Source organism: Poecilia mexicana, unplaced genomic scaffold (assembly GCF_051168715.1).
Source record: "Poecilia mexicana isolate PSO_F unplaced genomic scaffold, ASM5116871v1 scaffold_7, whole genome shotgun sequence".
Classification (NCBI taxonomy): Eukaryota; Metazoa; Chordata; class Actinopteri; order Cyprinodontiformes; family Poeciliidae; genus Poecilia; species Poecilia mexicana.
This window is the reverse complement of record NW_028263376.1, coordinates 26714267-26740486: the sequence shown is the minus strand read 5'-3', so window position 1 is coordinate 26740486 and position 26220 is coordinate 26714267. Positions and strand designations below refer to the sequence as shown.

General features: G+C 39.3%; 3 protein-coding genes across 4 annotated transcripts; all 3 read left to right on the top strand.

Annotated features, from left to right (window-relative positions):
* Positions 1–3960: 3960 nt before the first annotated feature.
* Positions 3961–7212, top strand: hoxc6a (homeobox C6a). Of its 2 annotated transcripts, none has more exons than XM_014982711.2 (2): positions 3961–5583; positions 5969–7212. In XM_014982711.2, the coding sequence occupies exons 1-2, from the start codon at positions 5187–5189 to the stop codon at positions 6280–6282; spliced, it is 711 nt and encodes a 236-aa protein (XP_014838197.1). In that variant the 5' UTR covers positions 3961–5186; the 3' UTR covers positions 6283–7212. The 2 variants fall into 2 exon arrangements, with proteins under 2 accessions (XP_014838197.1, XP_014838198.1); XM_014982712.2 differs by having other exon boundaries at positions 3964–5583; positions 5972–7212.
* A 595-nt stretch (positions 7213–7807) lies between these two features.
* On the top strand, positions 7808–10652 carry hoxc5a (homeobox C5a). The gene is made up of 2 exons (XM_014982713.2): positions 7808–8615; positions 9731–10652. Exons 1-2 carry the CDS (start codon positions 8162–8164, stop codon positions 9937–9939), a joined length of 663 nt encoding a protein of 220 aa, XP_014838199.2. The 5' UTR covers positions 7808–8161; the 3' UTR covers positions 9940–10652.
* An 8435-nt stretch (positions 10653–19087) lies between these two features.
* Positions 19088–22390, top strand: hoxc4a (homeobox C4a). The gene is made up of 2 exons (XM_014982709.2): positions 19088–20825; positions 21364–22390. Exons 1-2 carry the CDS (start codon positions 20387–20389, stop codon positions 21735–21737), a joined length of 813 nt encoding a protein of 270 aa, XP_014838195.1. The 5' UTR covers positions 19088–20386; the 3' UTR covers positions 21738–22390.
* The last annotated feature ends 3830 nt before the right edge of the window (positions 22391–26220 follow it).

The window sequence follows — 26220 nt, the reverse complement described above, 5'->3', positions numbered from 1 at the left end:
GCCAGCATGTTGCTGCTCAGTCAGGCTTCTACAAAGGAGTGTCTCTCAGAGACTGATTTGTTGTTCTCGATTGTCCACATGGGAGATCTGCTCTTCTTTTTTGTGGTTTCTCTTTCGATTTTGAAAAAAAAAAAAAGAGCAATGCAACATTTCCTGTCAGGCCACATTCTGTGACATAACCTATGACGACATTATAGTTATCATGGTAACCAATTCTGGTTACTAATTCTGTCATCGTATGTGCTTCTTATGTTCTTATGGAGACTATGTTTGGTCATCTAAAGTGATTGTGAAAACAACAACAAAAATACAATTATCACAAGCATTTGATTAATAATAATAATAATAATAATAATAATAATAATAATAATAATAATAATAATAATAATAATAATAATAATAATAATAATAATAATGTTGGAAATGTTAAAATCACAACCTATGTTTCTGAGTTGGCAGAGAATAGTTTAAACCAGACATCTCAATCAAAACTTACAGAAACAAAAACAAATACAAAGAAGTATCGGCAGCATCCATTTTAAGCAAAAATTGTTTTGAAAAGCCAAAGTCTACAATAAAATTTTTAATTATGTCTAACCCGTATGTATATAAATACTCCCCTTCCCCACAGAAAAAAAGTATGTGCTTCAGATCAATAGACATGGCATGACCAATGCCATGAACATATCCTCAGACAGTAACATGACCTGGATGGTATAAAAATTCGTCCAGTATACCTCAGTTCAATAACAATGATAATACAAATAATACAAATAATACAAATACAAATAATAATAATAATAATAATAATAATAATAATAATAATAATAATAATAATAATAATAATAATAATAATATGGTAACTTTCTTGTTATAACAATACACAGCAGAGGATAAAGTCTGTCTTACAGCGACAACAAAGAGTGAACAATCTAATAATACAGGAGCCAAAATACAAGATTAGACTTGTGTTATGAAGTGTTATGTAAACAATGCACAAAATCTAATTATTGAGAAAATACCTTAAACAGGATCTAAGCTAGCACAGCGTTGGCGTGCGTGTGACTGTGTGTGTGTGTGTGTGTGTGGGAGAGAGGGAAAGAGAGGGAGAAAGAGACAGGGAGTACAGGAGGAGGGGCATTACTCAAGAGGGGCATTTTTCCAGAGCTGAAAACATTTGTTTTGTCTTTTTTTTTTAATCAGCTTTGAAAAATATATTTTCTCTTTGTTTTAATAACGTTTGTGAAACAAAACGTTGCTCTGTGTGATGAAGTGGCTTCGTGTGTTCCATTTTGCTGCTGCTGCTCCTGCTGCTAGTGCTTCGCAGCACTTTCAAGCACGGAAATTATAATTTCTGGAAAAAAGTCTGTAAATTCGTACGAGCTTACTTCGGGGTGTTTTTTTTTTCCTGTGAAACATTGCTGGTGCAGTGGATCGTGTTCTGCTGTAGCCCCGGCGCTCCCTACAAAGACAGAGAGAGAGGAAGGAATTGCCATTTAATGGATGCAATTTGGTTTCATCTTAGTTTAAAATAAGAGGGAAAATGCACACTCCATTGTTTAGCGGTGTAGATTTTTTATTTTTTTTTTTTAAAGCAGAGATGGCTCGCGTAAAACTTCATGAAGTCATGAATCTGTCCGCGTCACCGCATTTAGAACCTCACTTACAAATCCCGACAGGGCCCAAAATTTTGCCCCCGCTAATGGTCATAATTTATGACGTGTGGATCAACATGTGCTCATTGGGCAACAGCTTCCTGAGTGCTTAACGAGCATAAAGTCGAACACTTCCGGGCATTAATTGGACCGACCGGCCACGGCAAAGTGCTTATAGAGGAGCTTTACGTTGTTAGTATGAGAATAAGTCCTTATTAGAAGCGAGGAGAGGGGAAACAAGAGAAAAGCATCAGGGCTGAGAGTTTGCTTCCATCGCTGTGTTTTTAATCATAGCTGATAATGTAGGAATTTTAGAGGTCCCGTGTAGCTAATGCTGAGTTATGCTGTGACGTTTGAAAGTTGGCTCTGTCTGCGAGTGAGTAAAAGGAAAGCTTTAGGTTCTCTGATGTGGGGATGGGGGCTGGGGGGCGCGGGGGAGATATTAGGCCTGAAAAATTAGGAAGCGATTATAGCCTAGGGTAAAAATAATAATATAAAAAAACTATAATAATAATAATAATAATAATAATAATAATAATAATAATAATAATAATAATAATAATAATAATAATAATAATAATACCACGCCATATGCATAACCACAAATTATCAGAACATCTTAACGGATCTATCTTGTGAATTATAATCCGGGGGAAATGTATCAAAATTATAACATAATGGACTAGACACTTTCCTACTCTTAGACCCTCTTTTCACATTTGAGTTCACTCCAAATGTGCCTTTAGAAAGTAAATCTCGCAAACGTGGACCAAACGGCGTCCTCCCGCCGTCCATCCCAAATGCGTGCATGTGATTTGCCTCACGGGCCGCAATAAAACACTAAAACTCTTGGGAAAGAATGACCTTTCTGATTCTACACACTGACACAACCTCTGCTGCATTCCAGTCCGCACATTGCCTCCACTGTTCGAGCCCTTTAATTTACAGCCTTCGACTCCATGGACCGGCGTGTTTTTCCTGTTTGTGTATGAGCAACAATGAGACAGGGAGGTTGGAGGGGAGGGGAAGAGGAGAAGGTAACGTGTGTAGAAAAACCAAAATAGTCTCAGAAGGGATATTTATGATTTTTTTTTAACATAGAACAATTTGATGGATTTTGTCATGTGTTGGAGATGGTAAATTTTGAGGTACATTTAGCTTTTACTAAACATTGAAAACAATAACATTTTCAGTAAGAACCAGGGAATCTAAGAGACGCAATCAACAACATAAATCCTATATTGTCATTATGTGTTCACTAATAACGAAAATTTGCTTGCTAGCTCTTGGCAAACATCGTAATGTCTCTGGTTTTATGAGGGTGAAATATTATGATAGTTATACCAAGAAAGCACAGATTTTCCCTTACTGTGTAGTTTTTAGTCCTGCTGTTTTAATTGCGAGACAATAATTTAAACTTTATTTGGTGAAGACATTCTCAAGAACAACAATTTCCGCAATTCCTAATTCCAACTGCATTTAACCTACAACCGAGATACTTTCATTTATGCTTAAAAAAATATACAAAGCAAAACAGGAATTGTGCTGCGTTGCATGGTGAGTTTTCTGTGTTTTGTTTGCCTCTCGTCTGTGTGATGCGCGGATGTCACATATGGTCATGAAAGGGTGAAGGGAAACTTTTATTGCACCGTCCACTTCCTCCTCTTTTGTTGTCTTCTCTTTTTTATGGTCTTTTTAGGATTGCACCCTGTCTTCCACAGAAAACAACAGAACAAACAGGGCTGCACATTTCAGGCAACGCGTATTTATTTTTATTGGATAAGATCAATGAGCTGAACCAGCATGGCCGCTCCAGCCAGAGCGACTGGGCTAAGGCAGACGTTTTCAATAGCCTTATCGATTATTTTATTGGTATCAATTATGGCTCGTTGCAAAACGGAGGGATAATGCGGATTGTCGTTTCAAGTGCATGCATGCAAGTTTTTCTCTTTTTTTATTTGTATATTTTCCATTTAGTTTAAAAGCATTTAAATTGGGGGTCAATGAGATGCTAGTCAGACATAATGCTCTCTTAAAAAATACTCCGAATGATAATAAAACAGAAAATAAGCATTTTATCTTGCGTTGGATTGCATTTTTTAAACAATTTAAAAGCAGTACATTTTACCCTAAAATAGCTTGAAGTTTTTCTCAAAACACCCTTCGACTAATTCTCAAAGGCATAATTTGCTGCAAAGATAATTATCAGTTAGTGTTTACTCCAGTGTGTGTGTGTGTGTGTGTGTGTGTGTGTGTGTGTGTGTGTGTGTGTGTGTGTGTGTGTGTGTGTGTGTGGATGCGCGCGTGTGAGTGTGAGTGTGTGTTGCAGGAACGTCGAGGTTAGCTCAGAACAAAGCAAAAACTCAGAAACATCTGTATCAAGATTATGACTCCTCACTATACAAACTTCACATGAGGTCTGATACTTTATTTATCAATGGTTTCTGACGCACTGGGTACAGTTGGCCTGCAGGGGGGACGTGGTGTGCGAATAAGTAAAATTTCTTCTTCTTTTTTCCATTTTAACGGAGAATTTATGCTCTCATATTAGCTTGTAAGAGCCTTTTTTTGCCCCGCTCCGTCCATATCAAGTGTCTGTGCAATGCTTTTCATTTCTTACTTGAGTTTCCTGGGCTTTGCTGCAGAGAGACACTGTTGGTGAGCTGGAAAACGTCACTTGTTTTATTGCCCTCACAGAAGAGAGACCATAAACGCATTCTTACCCCGAGCACAATACCCTTCCTCTTTAGTTCACGTTTACAAAGGTGATCACATGCTTGGGATTTTTTACCCAAAAGATTGATCAGGAGTTTATTAGGCATTTTTTTAAGATGAGGAATAATGCCTGATATTTGTCTTGATATCTTGCAAGTTTTTTTTTCTTTTCTTTTTTTTTTAAAAATCACGGTAGTATTTTCTAATGTGCATCTTCTGAGCCTGATATGAAAATGAAATTATTCACATTTCCTGTTTCTCTTCCTGGATGGTGACCATGCATGGTTTTTTTTTCTTTTCTCTTAAAAATGAGCCAAGTAGAAAATAAAATAAGAAAACCTTCCCGTCCAGTCAAGCTGGATGGTGCGCGTGTACTTTGCCGTCTGTGTTGTGTTTATCGGCATTTAGCACCAATGCTCCGCGCAGCTCTGAGCTAAAAGCTACAGTTTCGCCTCAACTTCCCGCCTCTCAATTGGTTGGGAATGGTCAGCTGACGTTGTCATATTGTCTCTCACTGAGCCAAGCCTCGGCTATTACACTCGAGCTTTTTTTTTTTTTTTTTTTTTTTTTTTTTTTTTTTCGCGTCTTAACCGGAGATTGGAAATTAATAATATTCAATCCTCAAAAGTAGCCCCGCGACCACGCAGGAGAGGCAGCAACTCGAGAGGGGGGAAAAATACGGGCGATTTTTTGGGGAGGAAGGTGTGGTTGGTTGACTTGACACAGGCGGGAGGGAGATTTACTGGAGAAGGAAGATTGAAAAGAGACCCGATAAAGAAGTGGGGAAGAGTTGGAGAGAAGGGTTACAAGCAAGGTATGAATTCTTATTTCGCAAACCCGTCGCTCTCCTGCCATTTGTCCGGTGGTCAAGAGGTTCTGCCCAACGTTCCCCTGAACTCCACCACCTATGACACAGTGAGACATTTTTCGTCGTACGGCGCCGCTGTGACCCAGAATCGGATATATGCCCCTTTCTACTCCCCTCAGGAGAATGTGGTGTTCGGCTCCGGTAGGGCGCAGTACGAGTACGGATCCAACGTATTCCTCCAAGACAAGGACGTCCTGCCAAGCTGCAGGCAGACAAACATGGGACTCGGCTCGCAGAGCCACATTGCCCAGGAGTACAGTCTGGATCAGGGGAGGGCAGGAGCCCAGGAGCAGAAGAGCAACATCCCGATCTACCCGTGGATGCAGCGCATGAACTCACACAGCGGTGAGTTTTACTACGACCAAATAAATTAGGGAAATGGGCCAGTTTTACGATATGTCTTACCAAGAGAGTAAGTTACTTTTTATGGCCCCATAAAACATTACTGTATCTGCTCGATTTGTGAGATGGGCCTTAACATGTGCAAACAAACAGCTTTCATTTTAACACTACTGTGGTGGTAATAACTGGTGACTTGAGACAGAGAAATTGGATTAAGACGATTTAATAATTTTGCATTAAAAAATAAATATAAATATGCCCTCACTCCATCAGCTAAATTCCAAATCGCGTCTCCCTGCAGATTTAGATTAAACCACATGCTGTAAATCCTGATAAGTAATTCTATAATCAGGGAGTAAATTTTGTGCATTTTTACGTTGTGCTCCAGCAGGAGTGGGCTACGGGACGGACAGGCGCAGGGGACGTCAGATCTACTCTCGCTACCAAACGCTGGAACTGGAAAAGGAATTCCACTTCAACCGCTACCTGACCAGGCGCAGACGCATCGAGATCGCCAACGCGCTGTGCCTCACGGAGCGGCAAATCAAGATTTGGTTCCAGAACCGGCGCATGAAGTGGAAGAAGGAGAGCAACCTGACGTCCACGGTGACTGGAAGTGAACAGACAGGGGCTGCTCAGGAGGAGGAACGGAGTGGCAGCGCAGTGGAAGAAGGGAAGGATGAACACAAGAAAAAGGAATAACAGGGAAGCATAGCGCGCACGTGTGTGTGTGTGCATGGAAGTGGAGAGGAGAAGGGAGGGGTGGGGGGGTCACCTCATGACCATGAAAGTCCAACATAACTACCTAAAAAAAAAAAATCTATAAAGACTTGACTTCACTGCATGATGGTTATACCCGCTGCTCTTTATCTCATCTTGACCACAGCAGTTGTGGAGCACTAAATATTCAAAACATTATTCCATCCACAGTTTGATCTCTGTGACATCTGGAGCACTAAGGTGTTTGTTTTATCAATATTATAAATATCAATGTCTCACATGTATTGTGAAAATAATAATAACAATATTATTATTAATATTAATAATAATACAAACGAAGAAAAACAAGTATTATTTTCCTGGTATTTTTCCAAACACCAGGAAAAGTAAAAAGTAAAAAAAAAAAAAAAAAAAAAAAAAAAAATCTGTATTTACCCACAGCCAATTCCTCACTGTGAACTCTTTGATCACCTCACCAAATACAGTGTTGGTTTGACTTTGCTCATGCACATGCACATTCCACGGCGTTCCAAGGAACACAATGCAAAACTAGTACTTGAACTGTCCACAGATTTAAAAAAGAAAAGAGAGACAAAAAAGATTCAAGTTGCACGGTTGACCCTCAAGCTTGTATATATATAATAAAAGTAGCATAACAGCATATTATGCAAATTCCGCAAGAGCTGTGCATTTAGCCGCTTGGATTTTTGGCGCAGAACAACGTAAAAGAACAGCGCCACTTCTTCTTTGAATCATTTGACACCACATGCTCTTGTTTTTGTTGTGAGACAGATTTGTACACTAGTAATTCTTCACCCTTTGAGTGTTATGATTTTATGTTTGTTTTTTGTTTTTGTTTTTGTTTTTTTTGTCATATTTGTGTATCAGTAAATAAAATCTTTGTAAAACTTGCATCCTTGTCTTGTCTTTGCTGTGCGCGTTACTCTGTTTGGGCGGACAAATGTGGCGTATCAGCCAGGTTTTACGAGTTGATCAGAGAAATGAAAGGGGTTTGAAAAGCTACAGCCCGTTCCAGAGGCACAGCAAGTTTTGCAATGATGCGGATTTGGAGGATTAGAAAGGAGTAGATTAGATAGAAGTGGTTATTTTAACGCAAACTTTGGTCTCTGTACAAGTAACGTTTAAATGTTGGGGGAGCACTGAAGAGTTCTGGGGAATCTATTATTATTATTATTATTATTATTATTATTATTATTATTATTATTATTATTATTATTATTATTATTATTATTATTGATGTTGTTGTAGTTAATATTGTAGTTTACGTTTATTAAACTGACAAGATTAATATACGATCAAACAGCTACTACTTTTTTTGTAATAACAACAATAATAATTAATATTATTTTTACTTGTGACCTCGAAGCGAGTCCATGGCACACGTCCTGACACGTCCTGCTCCATTCCAGACACCAGATGACGCTCTTGTCTTACTGTCCTGCCTTTTTTTACGCTAAAGATCCCCCCCCCCTCGCTTCGTCCCCAACAACCAAACAGCTCAAAGTTTACCGGACACGTTTCTCCTATTCATCAATATCCCCATTGAGTATCAAGCCAATTTATGACTGGCCAACACATGCACGTGATCGCATACAAATACCCCATATTTGGGCAGTGCGCTCCGGATCAAGAATTAAAAAAAGAGAGAAAAGATACCAAACCCTACTCCACCTATAAATCCTGGATTATTTTTTCTTCTTCTTTAGGACAGACAGCTGTGAATTTTCCATTAGAGGCTACAAAGAAAAAGCAATGAGCAACAAAACACAGGAAATACCCGCAAGCCTCGCACCGCATGTAGTTTGAAAAGAAAGTGTTGGTGTGTAGAATTAGTTTTGAAATGAACTCTCATGTTGAGCGCTCCAGCTTTGGGCAAACACGGGAGACAACTTCTGCTAACAGCATGTTTACTTTCGATGGATCTGGGCGCACGTCCAGCCGTTATGAGGGTGTTAACGTGAACGGGATTTACTCCTGTCCCGTCCCCACGACCTCTGCGCATCGCGAGGAGATCAAAACTAGCCTGCGTGGCAGCACGGATCCTCCGCCCGGACCGCAAATAAGCATGCTCTCCAGCGGTTCACTCTTGGAGGCGAGCGGGCTCGAGTACGGACGAGGCACGGACAGAGACCCTGAGAGAGGCGTGAAACGCGGAGGCAACAGGAGCCAGGAGGGCGACCAAAACGCGGAAAGGGCTCAGACAGTGAAAAGAAACCCAAATATGCACCAGCGTCAGGACAGTGAACAGCGGCCGCAGATTTATCCCTGGATGACAAAACTGCACATGAGCCACGGTAAAGTTTACTTGTTTTATTAAAAAAAAAAAAAAAAAAGGCAAACAAAAAAATGCGAATTAGATGCTCGCTCTTAACGCAGCAACACTTGGTTTCGCTCGCTCGACTGTCCCTCTTGAGTTTTATAGGCCAAAAGCAGGAAATAATAAAAACTCGCGGTCATAAATTTTATGACAAAGGCATCTATTGCTCGTAAACCTGTTCTGTTACGGTGAAGGGGTGATCTGTGCTGTGATTTATGGTGAAATAATTGGATAAGAGAACAAAAATATGATAAAACGGCAAAATAATAGTACAAATCCAGCTATATAATAGTAATTGTTGCGTTCTTGCTTCTCCTCTACATGCATTTGAATTTCCAGCATCCCCAAGGAGGGAAAATAATAATAATAATTATAATAATAATAAAACGCTTTAGCCTTTGATTGAACTCTGGGACACACCAGTGCCCTGACCCAATCGTGAACTCTTCACCTCTGAAAGATTTGAATAGACATGCTCCTTCTTCGTGGCTCCAAACCTATACTAGCAGACAATTCAGCTGCAAAGAAGATTGTAAACGCATTAGCTACAAAACAAGAACCAAGGACTGGCAAAGGAAACACGCAGCAGGAATGTTGGATGAATCTAAATATCCGGCGGCTATAGGCCTGTTGCGTTACATAGCAATGTTGTGCAAGTTTATAAATTACAAAACAGTTGGAAGACAGTTGCAACATTTTAAGTGCTTCTTTAAGCACCCATGTTGGTTTCGCTTACCGTGATGTTACGCTACGCTACTATTGTATAACTGTTGCAGACTTTACAGGGAGGCCCACAAACTGTTGTCTGATTTGTTACAGCTAAACAAGAGTCTATTGAGAATTTTTTCCCCTTCATATTTTAAACAATGAAAGTGGTTGCACAAATAATATTGAGGTTTCATGACATCATACCAACTGTTTCTGTCCGTGTGATATTCTTTGAGTGAGCAAGTTCACTATTACATATGGCCTATATAAAGATATATGCTTTCTATTTCACACTTTACATTACATGCCTGAAGCTCAATTAAATGCGAAAGTTTTGTGCAATATGATGTTCCTGAACGCTGACATATTTTAATACTGCTTCAGAATCGGAGGGTAAGCGCTCCAGGACCAGTTACACCCGCTACCAGACTCTGGAGCTGGAGAAAGAGTTTCACTTCAACCGCTACCTGAGCCGCCGAAGGCGCATAGAGATCGCCAACAGCCTGTGCCTAAACGAGAGGCAAATCAAAATCTGGTTCCAGAACAGAAGGATGAAGTGGAAGAAGGACTCAAAGATCAAAGTGAAGGAGTAAAAGAAAGAAAAGCAGCACTTTTTTTTTGCACCTCCACACTTGCACATTAGAGTCGGAGTTGCCCGCCTGACCTTCGGATGAACCGCTATAAGGAGCAATGACATCATGACACGGTTCTGTGTGCTTCATCACCAATTATGTGTCACTTTCTGCGGTTTGGAACCTAATGTATTGAATATCGCTCACTATGATCAATCGGTTTACATTTCTAAATTAATTTGCTTGCTATGCGATGATAACCCCACTTTACGGTGAAAAAAACGCGAAGGTCTAGTGGGAGAAGGATCCTTCAAGGCGTTTGGTCCAGATTGCGCTTAAAAAAAAAAAAAGCTGCACAACGTTATTCATTTTGGTTTATAGTATAGGATATTAAAAAAAAGGGTAGTTACCGAGAGTTCTGGGGGTCATTTCCATCTTCTTTAGCGTGCCATTAAAAATTAAGGTCAGTGAGCAAGAAAAATAAAATTAGTTAAAAAAGTATTTGTCCTCTTGTTTTCTTTTGAGAAATCAGGATTTGTTGAAGGTATGATGTGTCTGTGATCGGTTTGTCATTCATGCTGTCTGTCATAACCTTGTGATTGTGTATGATAACACTGTAATGTGCAATGAAGCTACGTCTGTTTCCCTTAGTAAACTAAAGGTGCCTGGTACACACAAGGCCTGCTTGATGGCCAATTTGTTGATTGTAAACAATAAAGTCGTTAAAAAAACAACTACTTTTACTCTGGGTTATTTTTCTCTTCATATTCGGGACCCATTGCAGGGGGAAAAAAAACAATAACAAGGTGCATCTTAGAATAATTTTCTTGCATTTTTGCCCGCTAAATAAAACTGTACTTATGTATTTTCACAATGCAATTTCCTTTGTTTTGTCAGGTTTTCTCGGGTCCCCCAAATTTCTCAGGCTGACAAACACGCTCTAAAGTTTAAGGCCCCCCCTCATAAAACTTTATTGCCCGCTTTTTCCAGCACTCCACAGGCACACTCAGCTTCCTGTTTTGTCAGGGGATGAGGAAGGGCCACACCAGCCTGTTAGAACAACACAAAGGTGGACGCAAAGCTTCGGCTTCCTGTGGCCGCACACTGACGCGTCATTTTCTGTAAAGGGGGCCATATGGTCAGATTTGTTTCAGCCCCTGGTCTCGTTAGATTGTTGTTAAAACGCCACTTTGCAGCATTGGTCGTCTCAATTCAAGCCCAAGGTTATGAGGTAATTCCCCTCTTCACTTAGAGCAAATAAAAAAAAAGTCAACTCACCTCTCAAACTAACCGCCTCCCATATGATCTCCCCTTATTTCAACCGGTCAACTGCAGCGTCCACTTTCCCTGTGCTGTGTTGGGGCCTATAAACATAAACGCAAGAGCTTGCATTCAAGTCTTTCTTTTTGGGGATTTTAAAGTTTACAAGGTTACATATGCCAATTGCCCCAAGCAGGGCCTGTGAATGGTGCGTGGGAAGCACGTGGTGTCGTTTAAGTGGGTTTTATGGCCTGGAAGAGCTGACAAACCTTCGATATATACACATCATATATAATCTTAACTGTCCGGAATCGCAGCTGCTGGCTTCCCCCTTATCGGAGGAGGAAAGGGCTTTGTGGTGGTGGCGGAGGACGCAGTACCTTTCTCCGGACTGTAGAGCAGAGCGGAACGGCGCGGAGGTGTGAGACCTGCTGCTTCTGCAGTAAGTTGCTTTAACTTTAAATACTTGCCTGCGTCTGTGCTGTCTTAAAATATTTTTTTTCCTCCCCTGTATGATGGATTGACTCTGAATGCACGGGTTAACTATAAGCCTAATTAGGTTTATAATTATTGAGCTACGTTTCTGCAAAGGGTTTGGAAATGCTCTTCTGTTTATCTGTAACAAACAGAATTAAGCATTTAATGTCTAAATTTGTAAATCACGCTGGTGATCTTAAAGCTGGCTTAAATAGGGCTGCAGCAGTTTATTTACAGTTGTAAATCCCCACCGTAAAAATAAATAGAGATAGTAATAAAAGTTTCAAGAGAAACACAGTAGCGTTAAGCAAAAAAAAAAAAAAAGACTCAAACTCTTCTCCCCACTCACTCCTCAACCAATTCTGCAATTTGCAAAGAAAAAACATTTTGGTTAAATTCTACCTAAAAGTCCTGTAGCTTTGACTATTTGAAGAAAGTGCTGCGAATAAAAGACGGGTTTGTTTTCAGTTTAGATTTTATTTTAAGAGCTAAAAAGCCTCTATTAGTCAATGTCAACAATTGTCAAGTATCTCTCTTGTGTCTCACATTAAAATTGGACCAACTTCAGCACATCGGCATACAACTAATAATAATAAAAAAATTGTTTGACTGTTAGTTTTACTCTTTGCTGAAAAAAAACAGCGTAAACTGCTATAAATAATTTCTCCAATTCAAGAAACAACGATTTTGAAGTCAGAAATATTACGCTATAGTCAAGAACAGCAGCCTATATGATTTCAGGGTCGAGTATAGTGTCTATTATTATTATTATTATTATTATTATTATTATTATTATTATTATTATTATTATTATTATTATTATTATTATTATTATTATTGTAAGGTCATCTTTTTAAAAAATCTACAATAACATGATGCTAGCATATTATAAAGAACAGTGGAGAATACAAGTGTTTACAGTAAAAAAAAACGATCAAAACATTTATGCGACTTGTTTTGTTTTCCACCTTGACACTGCGGTCTTCGCAGTGTTTGTGGTTACGATCTGTCGTCATCGTGGTTTCATGGCCATTTTCTGACCATGCCGAGCTGCGGATCTTATCTTGTGTGACACATTTTGAGTGTGAAGTGAAGATTGGATAAATATTTGCGCATTTCACACCGTTTGTGTCCTCATGGATATCAGCAGATATATCCAGTTTGCTTTACTTGGAGACTAATGAGCCAATGACATCTTATGACCTCAATAGTTTTCTGTTGCTCAGCTGGAGACATCATTTAATCACCCATATGCCTAAGCAAACAGCTCCGCCTACAGAAACAGTTCACTACTCCTAATCAATGTGTGGAGGTGCAATTATTTTTGATATTAAAGCTCGGATTGATGGGTTTTCCCCAAGGTGCAACGGCCGCCACTACTTTCTCCGGTTCTTTTTGGTTGCTTTTGTCTTGAATGTATTACGCTGCCTGTACTTGGTATACCACGTTTCCAATCCTAAGGTATGGACTTTGTTTCCAGGTGTAGAAGATCAATCACAGACTTTCAATAGGGGGCACTGTGTAACATACTCCTGTATGAGTGATGCACTCCGGAGGGTGACTAATTTTATTTATTTATTTTTTCAAGTGCTCTCTTTATTTTTAGAAACATTTTGCTATAATTCAGAGAGGAAACTATCAGGAATTCCAGACTAAATGCTTTTTATCAGTAAAAGGAAACGTATAAAAATGATTTCCTGTTTTCTTAACAGGAATACTGACATGCGCATTTGTACACCTGCAATGCACGTGCTGCATTTTGACCTTTTATCCTGTGAGATGCTTGAATAAACTCCTCAGAGGTGCTCATAACAACTCAAAAACTTTATTCCAAAAGTGAAACCGGCCCAAACATCCGATTTCACTGTCATGTTCTGCGCTCGTGTATTCCTTTCTCTGACCTACGGAGCTGACACTGCCATCCTTCAACCCGCAGAGGTCATTTCCGGGTGAGCATAGACTTCCCTTTGTCTGGGGCTCGAACAAGAGGCAGAGATCTTCGTTGCACAGTTTCCTAACATGAACTGATTTTATTTACAATGTGAAGACAAAGTCGTGACTCTATTTTATTGACTGTTCGCCATAATTCACAGGCGCTGAAGTCTAGGGACTTCTATTCATAGTAGCTCTTGCCCAAGGAAATACCAAATTGCTTGTAAATTTAGTTTTATCGTCTGAAAACGATCTGTCTTAAATTCCTTCCACTGTCTCTGTTCTGCAGGCGCTCAAACATTTCATATTTTCCGTACAGTCTCCCTCCAGGAATGCGTGATTATCAGGCCAAAAATATTATTAAGATAAGAATAACAAGAGTGAAGAAAAAAAAACAAAACACTTCGTTCTATTTTGGGGCGAAAAAATTGGAAAATGAACCTGTTATGTTTTAGTTGTTATATTTTATGTTTATTCTCGTTCATTCCGCTGGTTTTTATTTTCAGGAATGTCATTACTTGTGGTTAATCTTGTAATATACCACAAATAACCCATGCTTTTCAATGTGTCACATTTACATATGTAAATTTACACGGAACTTACTAAGTGTATTTAACTTTAAAAGTATTTATTCCACAACGTGGAACAGAAATTGATATTTTTTATGTCTCATATTTACCATTTTCGAAGAGAAATTACTATTACTTGGAGGGTAATAATTTATTCTGCTTATATGCAATTTATAACTCAATCTTTCAAAATATCCATATATATATATATATATATATATATATATATATATATATATATATATATATATATATATATATATATATATATATATATATATATATATATATAATTTGAAACTATTAAAAATTAATGGCATTTAAACTGACGTTGCAGAACATTTTGTGTTGTGGCGCTTTTTCCGTCCAATTAATAGCGTGGGTGGTTGTTTTGTTGTTGAGGAGCTTATATGTTTTGTAACGTTACGGTTCGGGTCTAATGAGCTGCAGCACCGCAGCGGTTTATGTGGGGGAATCCAGTTTCTAAAAAGCACCTCTGCTCCCCTGGCGGTCGCTTTCAACCAGCATACACAGCCAACTGGTCTCCAGTCTGTCTGCACTTCATTAAAACTTTTTATTTTAACTGGACCATCTCTGCCTAACGTTATTACACCTGGGGAGGGTAAACGAGTGGAGGCTATTACATTAAGGGTTTGATTAAAAGCGCATCGTAACCGTTTTCATCAGGGAGCGGAATACTGCTGCAGTGTCTGCATTCAGGTCAGCCAGTCGGACACTAGAAGGAAAAAAAAAAAAAAAAAAAAAAAAAAAACGTGATCGACACTGGGACTTTTGTGGAGTTTTGATAAATTTTCTGTTTACACGGATACATGTGTGAACACGCATGTACAAGAGTTGTTTTGCAGGTGTGTGTGTGTGTGTGTGTGTGTGTGTGTGTGTGTGTGTGTGTGTGTGTGTGTGTGTGTGTGTGTGTGTGTGTGTGTGTGTGTGTGTGTGTGTGGAGGGGGGCAGGGGGGAGGCGTGTAGGGGTGCGCGGAGAAAGCTTAACAATCCCTCAAATGAACAAATGAAACATCAAATTAGTCCGCCTGAGGGTCTCATTTTTTTGTACTTTTACATTATAACTAGTTATTGAACTAGGTGCACGATCTCAAAGCCATTTGTGAGGGGAGAAAGAATTCATTGCTGTCTCTCCATCAATAATCCTTGGCAGTGAACTATTGGAAGCAGTCAAACGCGAGGGGTGAAACGCGGGTCAGGCTGTCTAACTAATATTAAAATGCGCTCGCCGTGAGTTCATGGGGCGAGAGGGAGTGCGTGGCGTTCATATCGGTTGGGTGCACGACAAATATCATGTATTTAGATGAAAATACGACGCAGCCAAGTGGGTACGTTTTCTGAATTGTATTTATTGCATTAAGAATTCACAGCTTGTTCATTTCGTTAATTAATAAAAAAATGCGATTTACATAAAAATACACAGATCAAGATGTGCATCAATTTAGTTGCTTATGCCTCTCTTCTTTAATCAGTTCAACTGATTCAGAATCTGTTTGCTGTTTTTTTTATACTCCCTCCCCCCCCCCCACCACACACCCCTTTCGAAACAGGTCACATGTCCAACGTAACATTTTTCATCCAAGGCTTTTCTCATTAGCTTCCAGAGTGTCAGGAAGAAAGGTTACCGAGCGGTCAGTATGGTAATGGCGAGCAGAAGAAATGGTTGGGAACAATGGGAACTTATTTTTCATCTGCTGCTGTCACGCCGTCCTTTTGTATCCGCCGTGTTTGTGACTGAATATTCATATAGAAGCCACCTCAAAGGCAGAATGCTGTGAAAGGAGAGCCTCAGTATTCTCTGTGTGCCCGCATACACTCGCGCGTGTTTGTGCATAGATCTCTTTAACGAGGGAAAAGAGAAAACAAACAAAATACGTGTTTGTGTCGCTTCGAAGCGCATCAGCTTTCACGCGCACTTTTCGTGTGATTGCTAACTCACTGGCGCCCTGAAACATCTCGGAAAAGGCATGCTTCCTCCATAACCTGCTTTCACCGACGTTTACCCGACAGTTCACCTCTACAGCCTCAAACAGAAAGCACATTAGTTGTCTATATGTACCCTGTAGAACCAAATTTGCGTGCTGCACAAACATTCGCAAATACGTCTCTACAGGAATACATGGGCAACTGGAATACCTCGCCAGCCAATGGATTGCGTTGCACCTAACTCTGCTTCTGCACGTCTCTCTTTCTTTTCTTTTTTTTGCACTTGCTTGTGCGTACACAGGAAGCACCCGCGATGATCCTTACAGCCAGGCACTGTAACAATGCAATAACGCTGTCACGGAGTGTATTCATAGTCCACACAGATCCACACTTTGTGGAGGCAGCTAGAGAGGCCACAGAGTAAGGGAGCCATGAGCAGTGTGCGGCTACTACTGTGTCAGAGCCTGTAAAACACACCGGGAACCAGGGGTCGTTTAAAAGTGACTGATTTACGGCTTTTATTGCTCTATAAAACGCCTCTAACATCCTCGGTAGGGGTAATAGAAATGTCGTGCGCATTCTTTACAAACAGTACTGCCAGAGTTATGATATGCATTTTTCACATCGTTTTTAAACTTATTATGTAATTATGGCTGAGGAAATGGATCCCCTGGCTTGCACAGTGGCCAAAATACTGACCTACATTTATTTCACAGACTTAAAACCCATTATTATTATTATTATTATTATTATTATTATTATTATTATTATTATTATTATTATTATTATTATTATTATTATTATTATTATTATTATTATTATATTAGGTTTGGTTAGGGCATGTGGAGAAGTAGCATGTTTGAAGAGATGAGAGAAGAATGGGAAGCCAAGTTGAGGCAGCCTTACAGCATCAGCTTACAACATAAAAGTCAACCACAAGTCATGTAACTCATGGTCAGGGCTCTAGCCAGGATTAGCATAGTAACAGCTGAGATGAAATATTGCCTTGTAGTCGTAAACATTTGGATAGTTGAAATCAAAGAATTAAATATAATTTTGCTATTTGAGCTAACCGCTGTGTATATTTTAAGGGATGTAATGTTATTTAACAACCCCCCTCAGCAGTCTAGTGATGAGCTGTGGCACGTTGTGGTGTTTTGTCTTAACTGTTATCAAGGATGCAGGTAAATGAGCTACTGCATGGCTGTGCTTTTATTATTCCCATCATGTGCGGTAAGTAGCACATGAATGAAGTCAAAATGAAGAATGAAGTAAAAAGATACATTAACATGGGGTTAAGAAGACTATTTAGACAGGTTTTAAGGTATTAGTCACTTCTTCTGATTGCAACTGTCTGACCTGAAGAACCACATGTAGCTTAACTAAATAGTCATCTCTAGTTCATGCAGAATTTTAATTTTTTTTTTTTTTTTGTTTATTTTTGTTTTGGAATTATTTTATTGCGTCTTTCAGACCTCCATGTTTTGTGGCTTTATGATATTTGTGATTTTAAAAACTGTCAGGTGTGCGACTAAGATTGACCCCAGCTTTGTGATTAGAAACATGCTTTGCTAAATGAGTTATATATTTTGCAAAATTGTTTTTATGTAGTGCTTGTTGCATCCTTAGGAAGCAGAACTTACTGAAACAGGTTCTCCTATTTTAAAAGACACAATAGAACATGATTGCCATGACTCTTTATTGTAAACACTGGTAGTGTGCACAGCATTTGCTATCCATGTGTAGATCCGCTTTTGTGTTTTCTGTAGTTGATTGATCTGAATTTTATTTTTGTCCAGCAGCAAATGATTTCTGATGTATGAATTTTTTCTATGTTCATCTTACTAGGATTATATTGAAAAATGTTGCTTTTTCATTATCTTTCATGAAAGTATAATTGTTTGGTTTAAGATTATAGAAAAACAATGTAAAAGTGAAAGTTGTTTTTTTGCTTTTCTTTAGGCTGTATCTTCATTGGCGCTCTTACCTTGCTCCACGGTTGGTCTGCTTTGAGAATTAAACCACATCTCCTGAGCATCTCACATCTCCTGTGTTGTGTTACAGACTGAACCACAAACCTATTAAATATCTGTATTTAAATCACTTTAAGTGACTCTTGGAAGTTCTTCTAATTCTTAAGATCATTAAAGACTTTATCCAGAGGCATATAACAAATGTACACTGATGATAAAAACACAGCTGGATAATAAACTATGAATTGCACAAGAAATAAATATTTTTAAAAGCAGATTTCAGATACAAAGAATGGTAAGTCTACTGAATGTGTTTTGCGGTTGATGACTCCACAACAGGTTCAAGATTCAAACTGGTGCGTTGGCATTGGTACAACACTGTGACAGGAAAGTAACTTTTGACAGATTTCAACCCAGATTCTGGAGCAGCTGAGTTGCGTTTGAGATCCATAGTTACTCAGTATATGTTCCAGCCTTACACCATTTAGCATGGATTCAGAAAGGTCTTAAGAAGTCTCAAATCTACATTTTAATGTAAACATTTTTACAAAGAGTAGCAGTACAGGGTTGTGAATTACAGTTCATTGGGTCTTTTTTGTTGGTATTTTGTTTCTCTTACTTGTTTTTTTATTATGTGTTTGTCTGACACATTTGGACATTACCATTAACCTCTGACCAAAACACAAATTTCTTGATCCCGTGCAGTAATGAATCCTGTTATAAGTCACATAAATCCAAATACTTGATTATATCTTCTCCGAGTACTGAATTAATAACATTTCTTTGGAAATAAAACACAACAATTCAGTTTTAATTATCCGCCACTGCCTAATATTTTCTATAAATTTTTAGTAGTTGACTAAGACCCGACAACAGTAACCTTAATGAAGTGTAAATGCGCTGATTGAAGGCGCTGAAGTAACACGTGTAAAAGAGCATGTTTAAATTTTTATCTAGGTTCAATTTAAGCTGTGAGCTAGCTGCATTATTAATGAAGATATTTTTGAAGTTCACTTATCTCTAAAATTGTAATCATAATAGTAGGGTTGGACAATAAATCGACAACAATATATATATCACGATACATATGTGGTTAATATCAATAGATAAGTCTGAAAAAATGTTTCACCTAACTTCCATCCAGAACCGCAAACCCTTCAGGGTGATGTAGGCAGAGGTTAGGCTTTAGCCTGCACCATCTGAGATCCCACAGTTGGCTCAACCTATCAGGGCCAGTCGAGCAATGTTGGTGCATGAACTATCTCACTCACCATTTAGTTGACTACCTTGCACATCAGCAGTTTAAGGTTTTGCCACCATGCCTCACATGCCTAATAATAACAATAAAAATAACAATAACAATAACAATGACGTGGAGTGAAAATGGGATAAAACAGGAAAAATCACACTGTCAGTTTGGCAATATTTAAGACAAAAAAAAATCAATAACAAAAAAAATCAATAACTACTGATATGACTGATATGACACACTTATATCATGACAGTTTTCAGTCACATCTTGCAGTTCTTTAAGATGATCTATAAAAGTCTTAAATTTAACCTCCTGAAACTTTCAGAGTGAGTGTTTTTATGTTATTAGAGGCATTTGCATGCATGGAAGCTCAGAGGTTAGATTTGGTCTTGATCTTAAGTAAAGGATTACTACAAAATGTCAAAACAAATAAAACATGGTCAAGGCATGTTCTATCAGGGAACAACTAATTAGAAAGTGAAATGAATTGTTTTTATTTTCAGAAAGGTCCAGCTATCAGCTATAATGTCGGTTTGTCAGTTTGCCAGCTGAACTAATACTGATAAAAAAAAAAGAAGTGCCTTCATTAATTTGCAAATAACCTTTATGCAAAGTGTCCAAGCTAATAAAATGATTGGTTTTCTATTGTTGTTCTTTATCCTTGGCCAACCATTGTCCCTTTGAATAATTGGTAGCCATGGATTTTGCCTGTTTTATTTTATTTTTTTCCTTGGTCAGCAGCTACTAGTTTTGTCCCCAAGATCAATTACCTTGGTAACAAAACCAGAGAGAGGGAGGCAGGGGGAAGAAGAGGGAAGAAGGAGGGATAAAGAGACACGAGCGGACAGTGAGAGAGAGAGAGCGCTTTGTGCCCACAATGGCGACTGTAGGTATGCTAAATACCTCTGGTTCCTTATCCGGGAACTACCTCTTCCTCTGCTATTGGGCCACTGGGTCACGTGGTTAAAGTAACTTTACAGGGCTGCTCGCAAGTAGGAGGGCTTTATGGAGCAGAAAAACGACAAAGCTAGAAAAATTATTTTCCACTCCAGAAATTAATGATCATGAGCTCGTATTTGATGGAGTCTAACTACATTGATCCGAAATTTCCTCCATGCGAGGAATATTCGCAAAACAACTACATCCCCGAGCACAGTCCAGAATATTACAGCCGCGCAAGGGACACTGGCTACCAGCATCACCACCAGGAGTTATACCCTCCTCCGCGGGCGAGCTACCAAGAGCGCCAGTATAACTGTGCAAGCATCCCCGAGCCCGACACGCCGCGGGGACACGGAATACCCCACTCCGCGCACCTGCTGACGGGAAAGGGCCAGCCTGCGTCATGTGAGACCCCACAGTTGTCCATGTCCCCCGCCACCCCGCCGGCCGCAGCCTCCGCCTGCAACCAAGCCACCCCGGAGCATCCCAACAGCACAGTCTCCTCCAAACAGCCCGTGGTCTACCCGTGGATGAAGAAAATTCACGTCAGCACTGGTAGGCAACTTGTGGTGTTTATGTTCCCCCTGCTCTACTCACGCTCCTCTCTCCCCTTCTTCCCTCCCTTTATCAAGCCCCTCTGACTCCCATCTCGTTGCCAGCCCCTGCTCCGATAGCAGGGAAGCCTTTGAAATGGCACAATTGAGGCGGATTTACGACTCGGCATTGGTAATTACACCCACCATAAATTTTATAGCCGAGGTACACTCAGGGCAGCCGTATCACCATGTGGCTTCTGCTGTTATGTATTGCGCGATAGAGAGAGAGGAGGGGAGAAATGAATAAGAGAAGAGAAGGGTAAAAAAAAAAAATCTGAGCTTTGTGATCTTGCATTAATAATTTAGATCATGGTTGGGTGTGAGTGTCCTCTCATTACGCGAAGTTCTTAACTTCCCATTTAAATTTCCTCAAACAGCTAAACATTCATGTCTAATAAATCTTTCTGAGCCATATCTCACTTTGTTTACCCCCTCCTTTTTTTCTCCCTTCTCCTTCTACCCTTTCTCTCCACATCTCCCTTTTTTTTTCCTCCCAGTGAACTCTGGTTACAATGGGACGGAGCCAAAGCGGTCTAGAACAGCTTACACCCGGCAGCAGGTCTTGGAATTGGAGAAGGAATTCCACTATAACCGGTATTTAACCCGACGGAGGCGCATTGAGATCGCGCACACCCTGGTGCTCTCCGAGCGGCAGATTAAAATCTGGTTTCAGAACCGCAGGATGAAATGGAAAAAGGATCACAGGCTGCCGAACACCAAAGTGAGATCCTCCTCCTCTTCCTCGTCCTCCTCCTCCGGGTCCAACACAGGCTCTGCGGCCGGCGGAGTCGCCGCTGTCTCGGCCACCAGCACTGGGGCCCCAGACGAACTCACAGGAGCACAGCATGGCGAGGATATTACCAGGTTATAAAACCACGAACCATCCAGCTGGGGTACACGGAGAACTTGTTATTTATAGAACAATGATATATTTTGTTTTCGTAGTTATCTTGTGCGGTTTCCTTTAAGTCCAAAGTTATATAAAAAATGCATGTTATATAGCATGGATTACTGCGAATACCGATGGTTTATTTTTTACGTAAAACAGGGTTTAATTTATTTGAAGTTCAGTTATCCTGGTGTTTTTTTTATTAAAATGAAGGAGTGAAACTAGAAAAAAAAATATACATTTTATCGAAATGTTATTGTGGGCCATTTTTTTTGCCCAGCTGCCCAAGGTAAAATGCACAATCTATTTATTTCAAACAACACTGGAAGGATATCACTATAATAATAATAATTATTTTGGTATATTAAAAAAAAGCTTGAACACAGCATTGGTTCTGAACATGTATGTTTAGAATAACAACAATGTGTGAATTTACCTCGTGTATTTCAGAAACGGGATTTTGATCTGCATTTTTAGTTCTTTGTTTTTCTTTTTAATTATTATTATTATTTGTGGTGTTGATGTTGTGTTTAGACCGTTACAAAGCAGACTATTGTGAAATGCAATAAACGGAGTTTAGTGTACTTGTGCTAATCATATTGGTCAATAAAAACGGTGAGTGTCTACTAGTTTTACATACGTATGCTCGACGTTCATTTTTGCTAAGACGAGGTCTGCTATAGGAGGATGTTTAAAAACTGTACAGATGTGTAAATACTCAACAGGACCACTGTTTTCTGACTTCTTTTTTTCCCCTGCGCCCTTAAATTAGCAACGTGTAAAGACATGATGTGTGTGTGCGTCTGAGTGTGTGTGTGTGCGTGTGTGTGTGTATGTGTGCTTGTGTGTTTGTGCCCAGCCTTCCTTGTAATAGAATGAAGCTGTTTCCAAAAAAAAAAAAAAATATGGAAAAGAAATAAGTAGTTTGCTCCTTGCATTTCGTGCAACCTCATCAGTCTGAAGGGCATTCAATTAGCGCTGCAAACAAGCTACTGAGGGCCCCATCCAGCCCACGTCTGCACTGCTTTCTGTCAGTGCTACCAAAACTAACCCCACTTTCGACTTCGAAACCAAAATGCATGCTTTTAATTTAGAACTTGCATTTGTACTATGTTAGAATTGATAGACGCTTGTAATATAGCTATTTTGTAGCAAACACACACACAGTCACCCTGCTTTCCTTTTTTTCTACAATGCTCCACTGTGCCATGTGACTGAGTTTTCACAGAATGAAATAAATGAAAATTTAACTAAAATGTGAACTGAACGCAGATTCAGTGTTAATGCATGGTGTGGCGTGAGATATATCACAGCGAAGATGCTGACCTTTGTTGTCAGAGTCTGGCCTGCATGAGGAGGAGTGTTAATGGTTTCTTGTGTCTTTTACTTCTGCATGTACATGTGCCTCTGTGTAGCAGCAAAATACATGCGGAATTAAACCCTGCAGTCTCAGGAAAAATAGACTTTAGAACTGTTTGCAGCTACTTAGGTTTAACATTTAATTTTCTTTACTCTTTTATATATTTTTTTAATTGCATTTGTTTGTTTATTTGTTTGCTGTTTTTTTTTCTTCTTTTAGATAAATGTAGTTTGAGCATGACTCAGACCCAAAGAAGCCCAAGCATTTGATAGATTATTGAAACTGTGGCATGAATAGGTCGTATAAAATGCCTTGCGTAGTGGGAGGCACAACAACACAAAGGGAAGAGGTATTTTCCATCATCAATCTTGCACCACGGAGCTCTGTATAATGTCCTGGAAAACAGCTGTGATGATAGCCAGTTTTTGATAGCATCAAATGTTGTGTGTTATCAGCCAGAATAACTCTGAAGCATGCGCAATTGTGCGTTTGGACCCTTTAATATTGAGTTTCTTGTTTTGTTTTGTTGTTGTTGTTTTTTTTTACTTATATAGTACAAACACAAGCATGTTAAAATATGCTGTTGAGACATGGCTTTTGCAGAAGGCAGTAGAATGGTGGTGAGGCGGCGCTGAAAAATGAATCGAGGAGCCTTTATGTTGTTGGACAGATTAGAAAAATTAATGTGCTCTCCGCAGTCGCAGCATCCCTCCAGCCCCTTTTCTCGGCCCTGTCGCCTCCATGTCGCGGGGCTTGAAAAGGTGCTTCATTGAAGTTTGGGGGGCGAAATGGGAGAAGGCCGAGTTCATCTCGAGGACACATTTTCTGTTCCATTAGGCTCATTTCAGTCTGGATGGCCGACCTCTCCAACCCTGTGACCTGACTCACTTTCTATGCGTGTACCTTCTGTGTGCGCCCTCGCCGGTCCTCCCTCGGCCTCGGCTTTCTTTGTGGTTTTTTCTGGGTTGCGGCTGTATAGAAGGGGCCTGCGGCGGGGCATCACTGCATGTGTTGCTCCCTTTGTTAAACACCGTGACACCGGACAGTGTTAAACTCTCGGACCGCGCTCCTCTGTGCGTCCAGCGGAGCTGCAGCACTTCGAAAATCTGCGTTTTCCCTCATCTGGCGGGAATCTTCTTAGTGAGCGAGTTATTGCACAAATACACACAGTGACGTTATCCATAATTTATAGCAATATAAAATAACCACTTGAGATTATGTCTTGCAATTGCGCCTCAAATTTGACGAACTCGATGAATATTTTTACTACGGTGATTAGTGGCGTTCTCTGAGGTCTCATAAAAAGGTGCTGCGGCTATAAATAGTGTCATTTGCTGAGCTCATGTGACTTCTGCTCCCAGGTTGGCTCCGGTGTCCAAAATCCAGCTGCCAATTATAGGCGTCTCTGACAGTACTGGGACACTTGGTCACTGTGATTAGTTTTTGAACGAGGACCTTCAAGTGTTGTCTTTCTCTTTTAACACAAAAACTCCTTGGAAACTTTTCAATGAGACCTCCACAAATTCTTGAATATTTAACGCTAACATTAAATTACTCTGAAATGAGATACAGTCAATGCTTGTGTGTATCAACTGAATCTTTTATATACATTATACATTTATATATATATATATATATATATATATATATATATATATATATATATATATATATATATATATATATATATATATATATATATATATATATATATATATATATATATATATATATATATATTATATATATATATTGTAACTAGTATTTCTCTTAATCTATTTTCGGAATGTCAAGCCGATCAGAAGAAAGTTATTGAACTTGAATAACAACATTGTAAGTTGACATAATTTTCCGCCTTAGCTAACAGGACAAAGACACATGTCCTGTTCGCTACTTTACCTCCCAGGAGGTAAAGTAGCGAAATGTAACACTATTACCACCTAATAAATGTACTAGATGCAGTGTGTACGAAATAGTTTAGAAGCTCTGATGCAAGAAGCAGAGATGATTAGATTAGCTTTAATGTGTAATTATGTAAACGTAACTTTCAAGCAATGCATCTGTCAACTGGTCTGTGTTACTTCAAGTTACTTTCGCATGAGGAGCAGCAGTTTTGCCAGCCCAGTTTAGGCTACATGAGTGATTGTACGACGGGAAAATGCTCGACTGCGTGCATTGTAATCTCGAGGTAAACAGCTGTCAGTGAAAGGCAAACGCACATGTCTCTGTGTTAGTACACATTTGACCTGTCTTCCTGCTTCAAGTCTCGGAGGTTACAAGTGGAGCTCAAATTACACTCTGAACATCGAAAACATCTTGCACCTTTTGTTTGAGCTCTTGTTAGGAAAGATTAATGTCAAGCAGGAAATGCATTCTTGAGGCACGACTTGATATTCCTTTGCCCGAGAATCAGGAAAGCTGTGCATGACAATGATGGATCTGTGTAATAAAAAAAACAAAAAACAAAAAACTCCAATATTTAAAAGTTTTGAAAACAAATTATCTGGCGCCCTCTGAGTCATAACCAAAGAATCAATATAAAATAAATAAAAATGCATTATTATTATTATTATTATTATTATTATTATTATTATTATTATTATTATTATTATTATTATTATTGACTATCTTCATCTACGCACACCAGAATCTGCCTGGATGTTTACGCATACGTTTATCTTCATTAAGTCAAAAAGTAAAAACTGAACATCGTGTACTTTTTAGGACTATTCTTACATAAATATGAAATGAGTGCAGCCTGTAGACTGTAAAGTTAGTCACTCCAGTCGAAAAGTAACGTTGAATTTCAAAAAGCCACCTACCTAACCAGGAAATGTTCTCAGTCAGTATTCTTATTAGCGAAAGATTGTTCTGCGAGGTTAATTTAAGATATTTCCCAATCAGGATTCCCTTTGCCCGAATCTGTTGTAATCTCGCAAATTCATGATTGCTCCCAGTCCGATGAGCCTGCAGGATCATGGTGCGTTTTGTGAGTTTGCAGTGGACTGCCTAAATTCCTGAGCAGTTACTCAGCTCCAGCGGGTTTCTTCTCTGACTTGAGACTGTTGAATCACACATGATTTTTCGGCTCACATTGCACCGCTG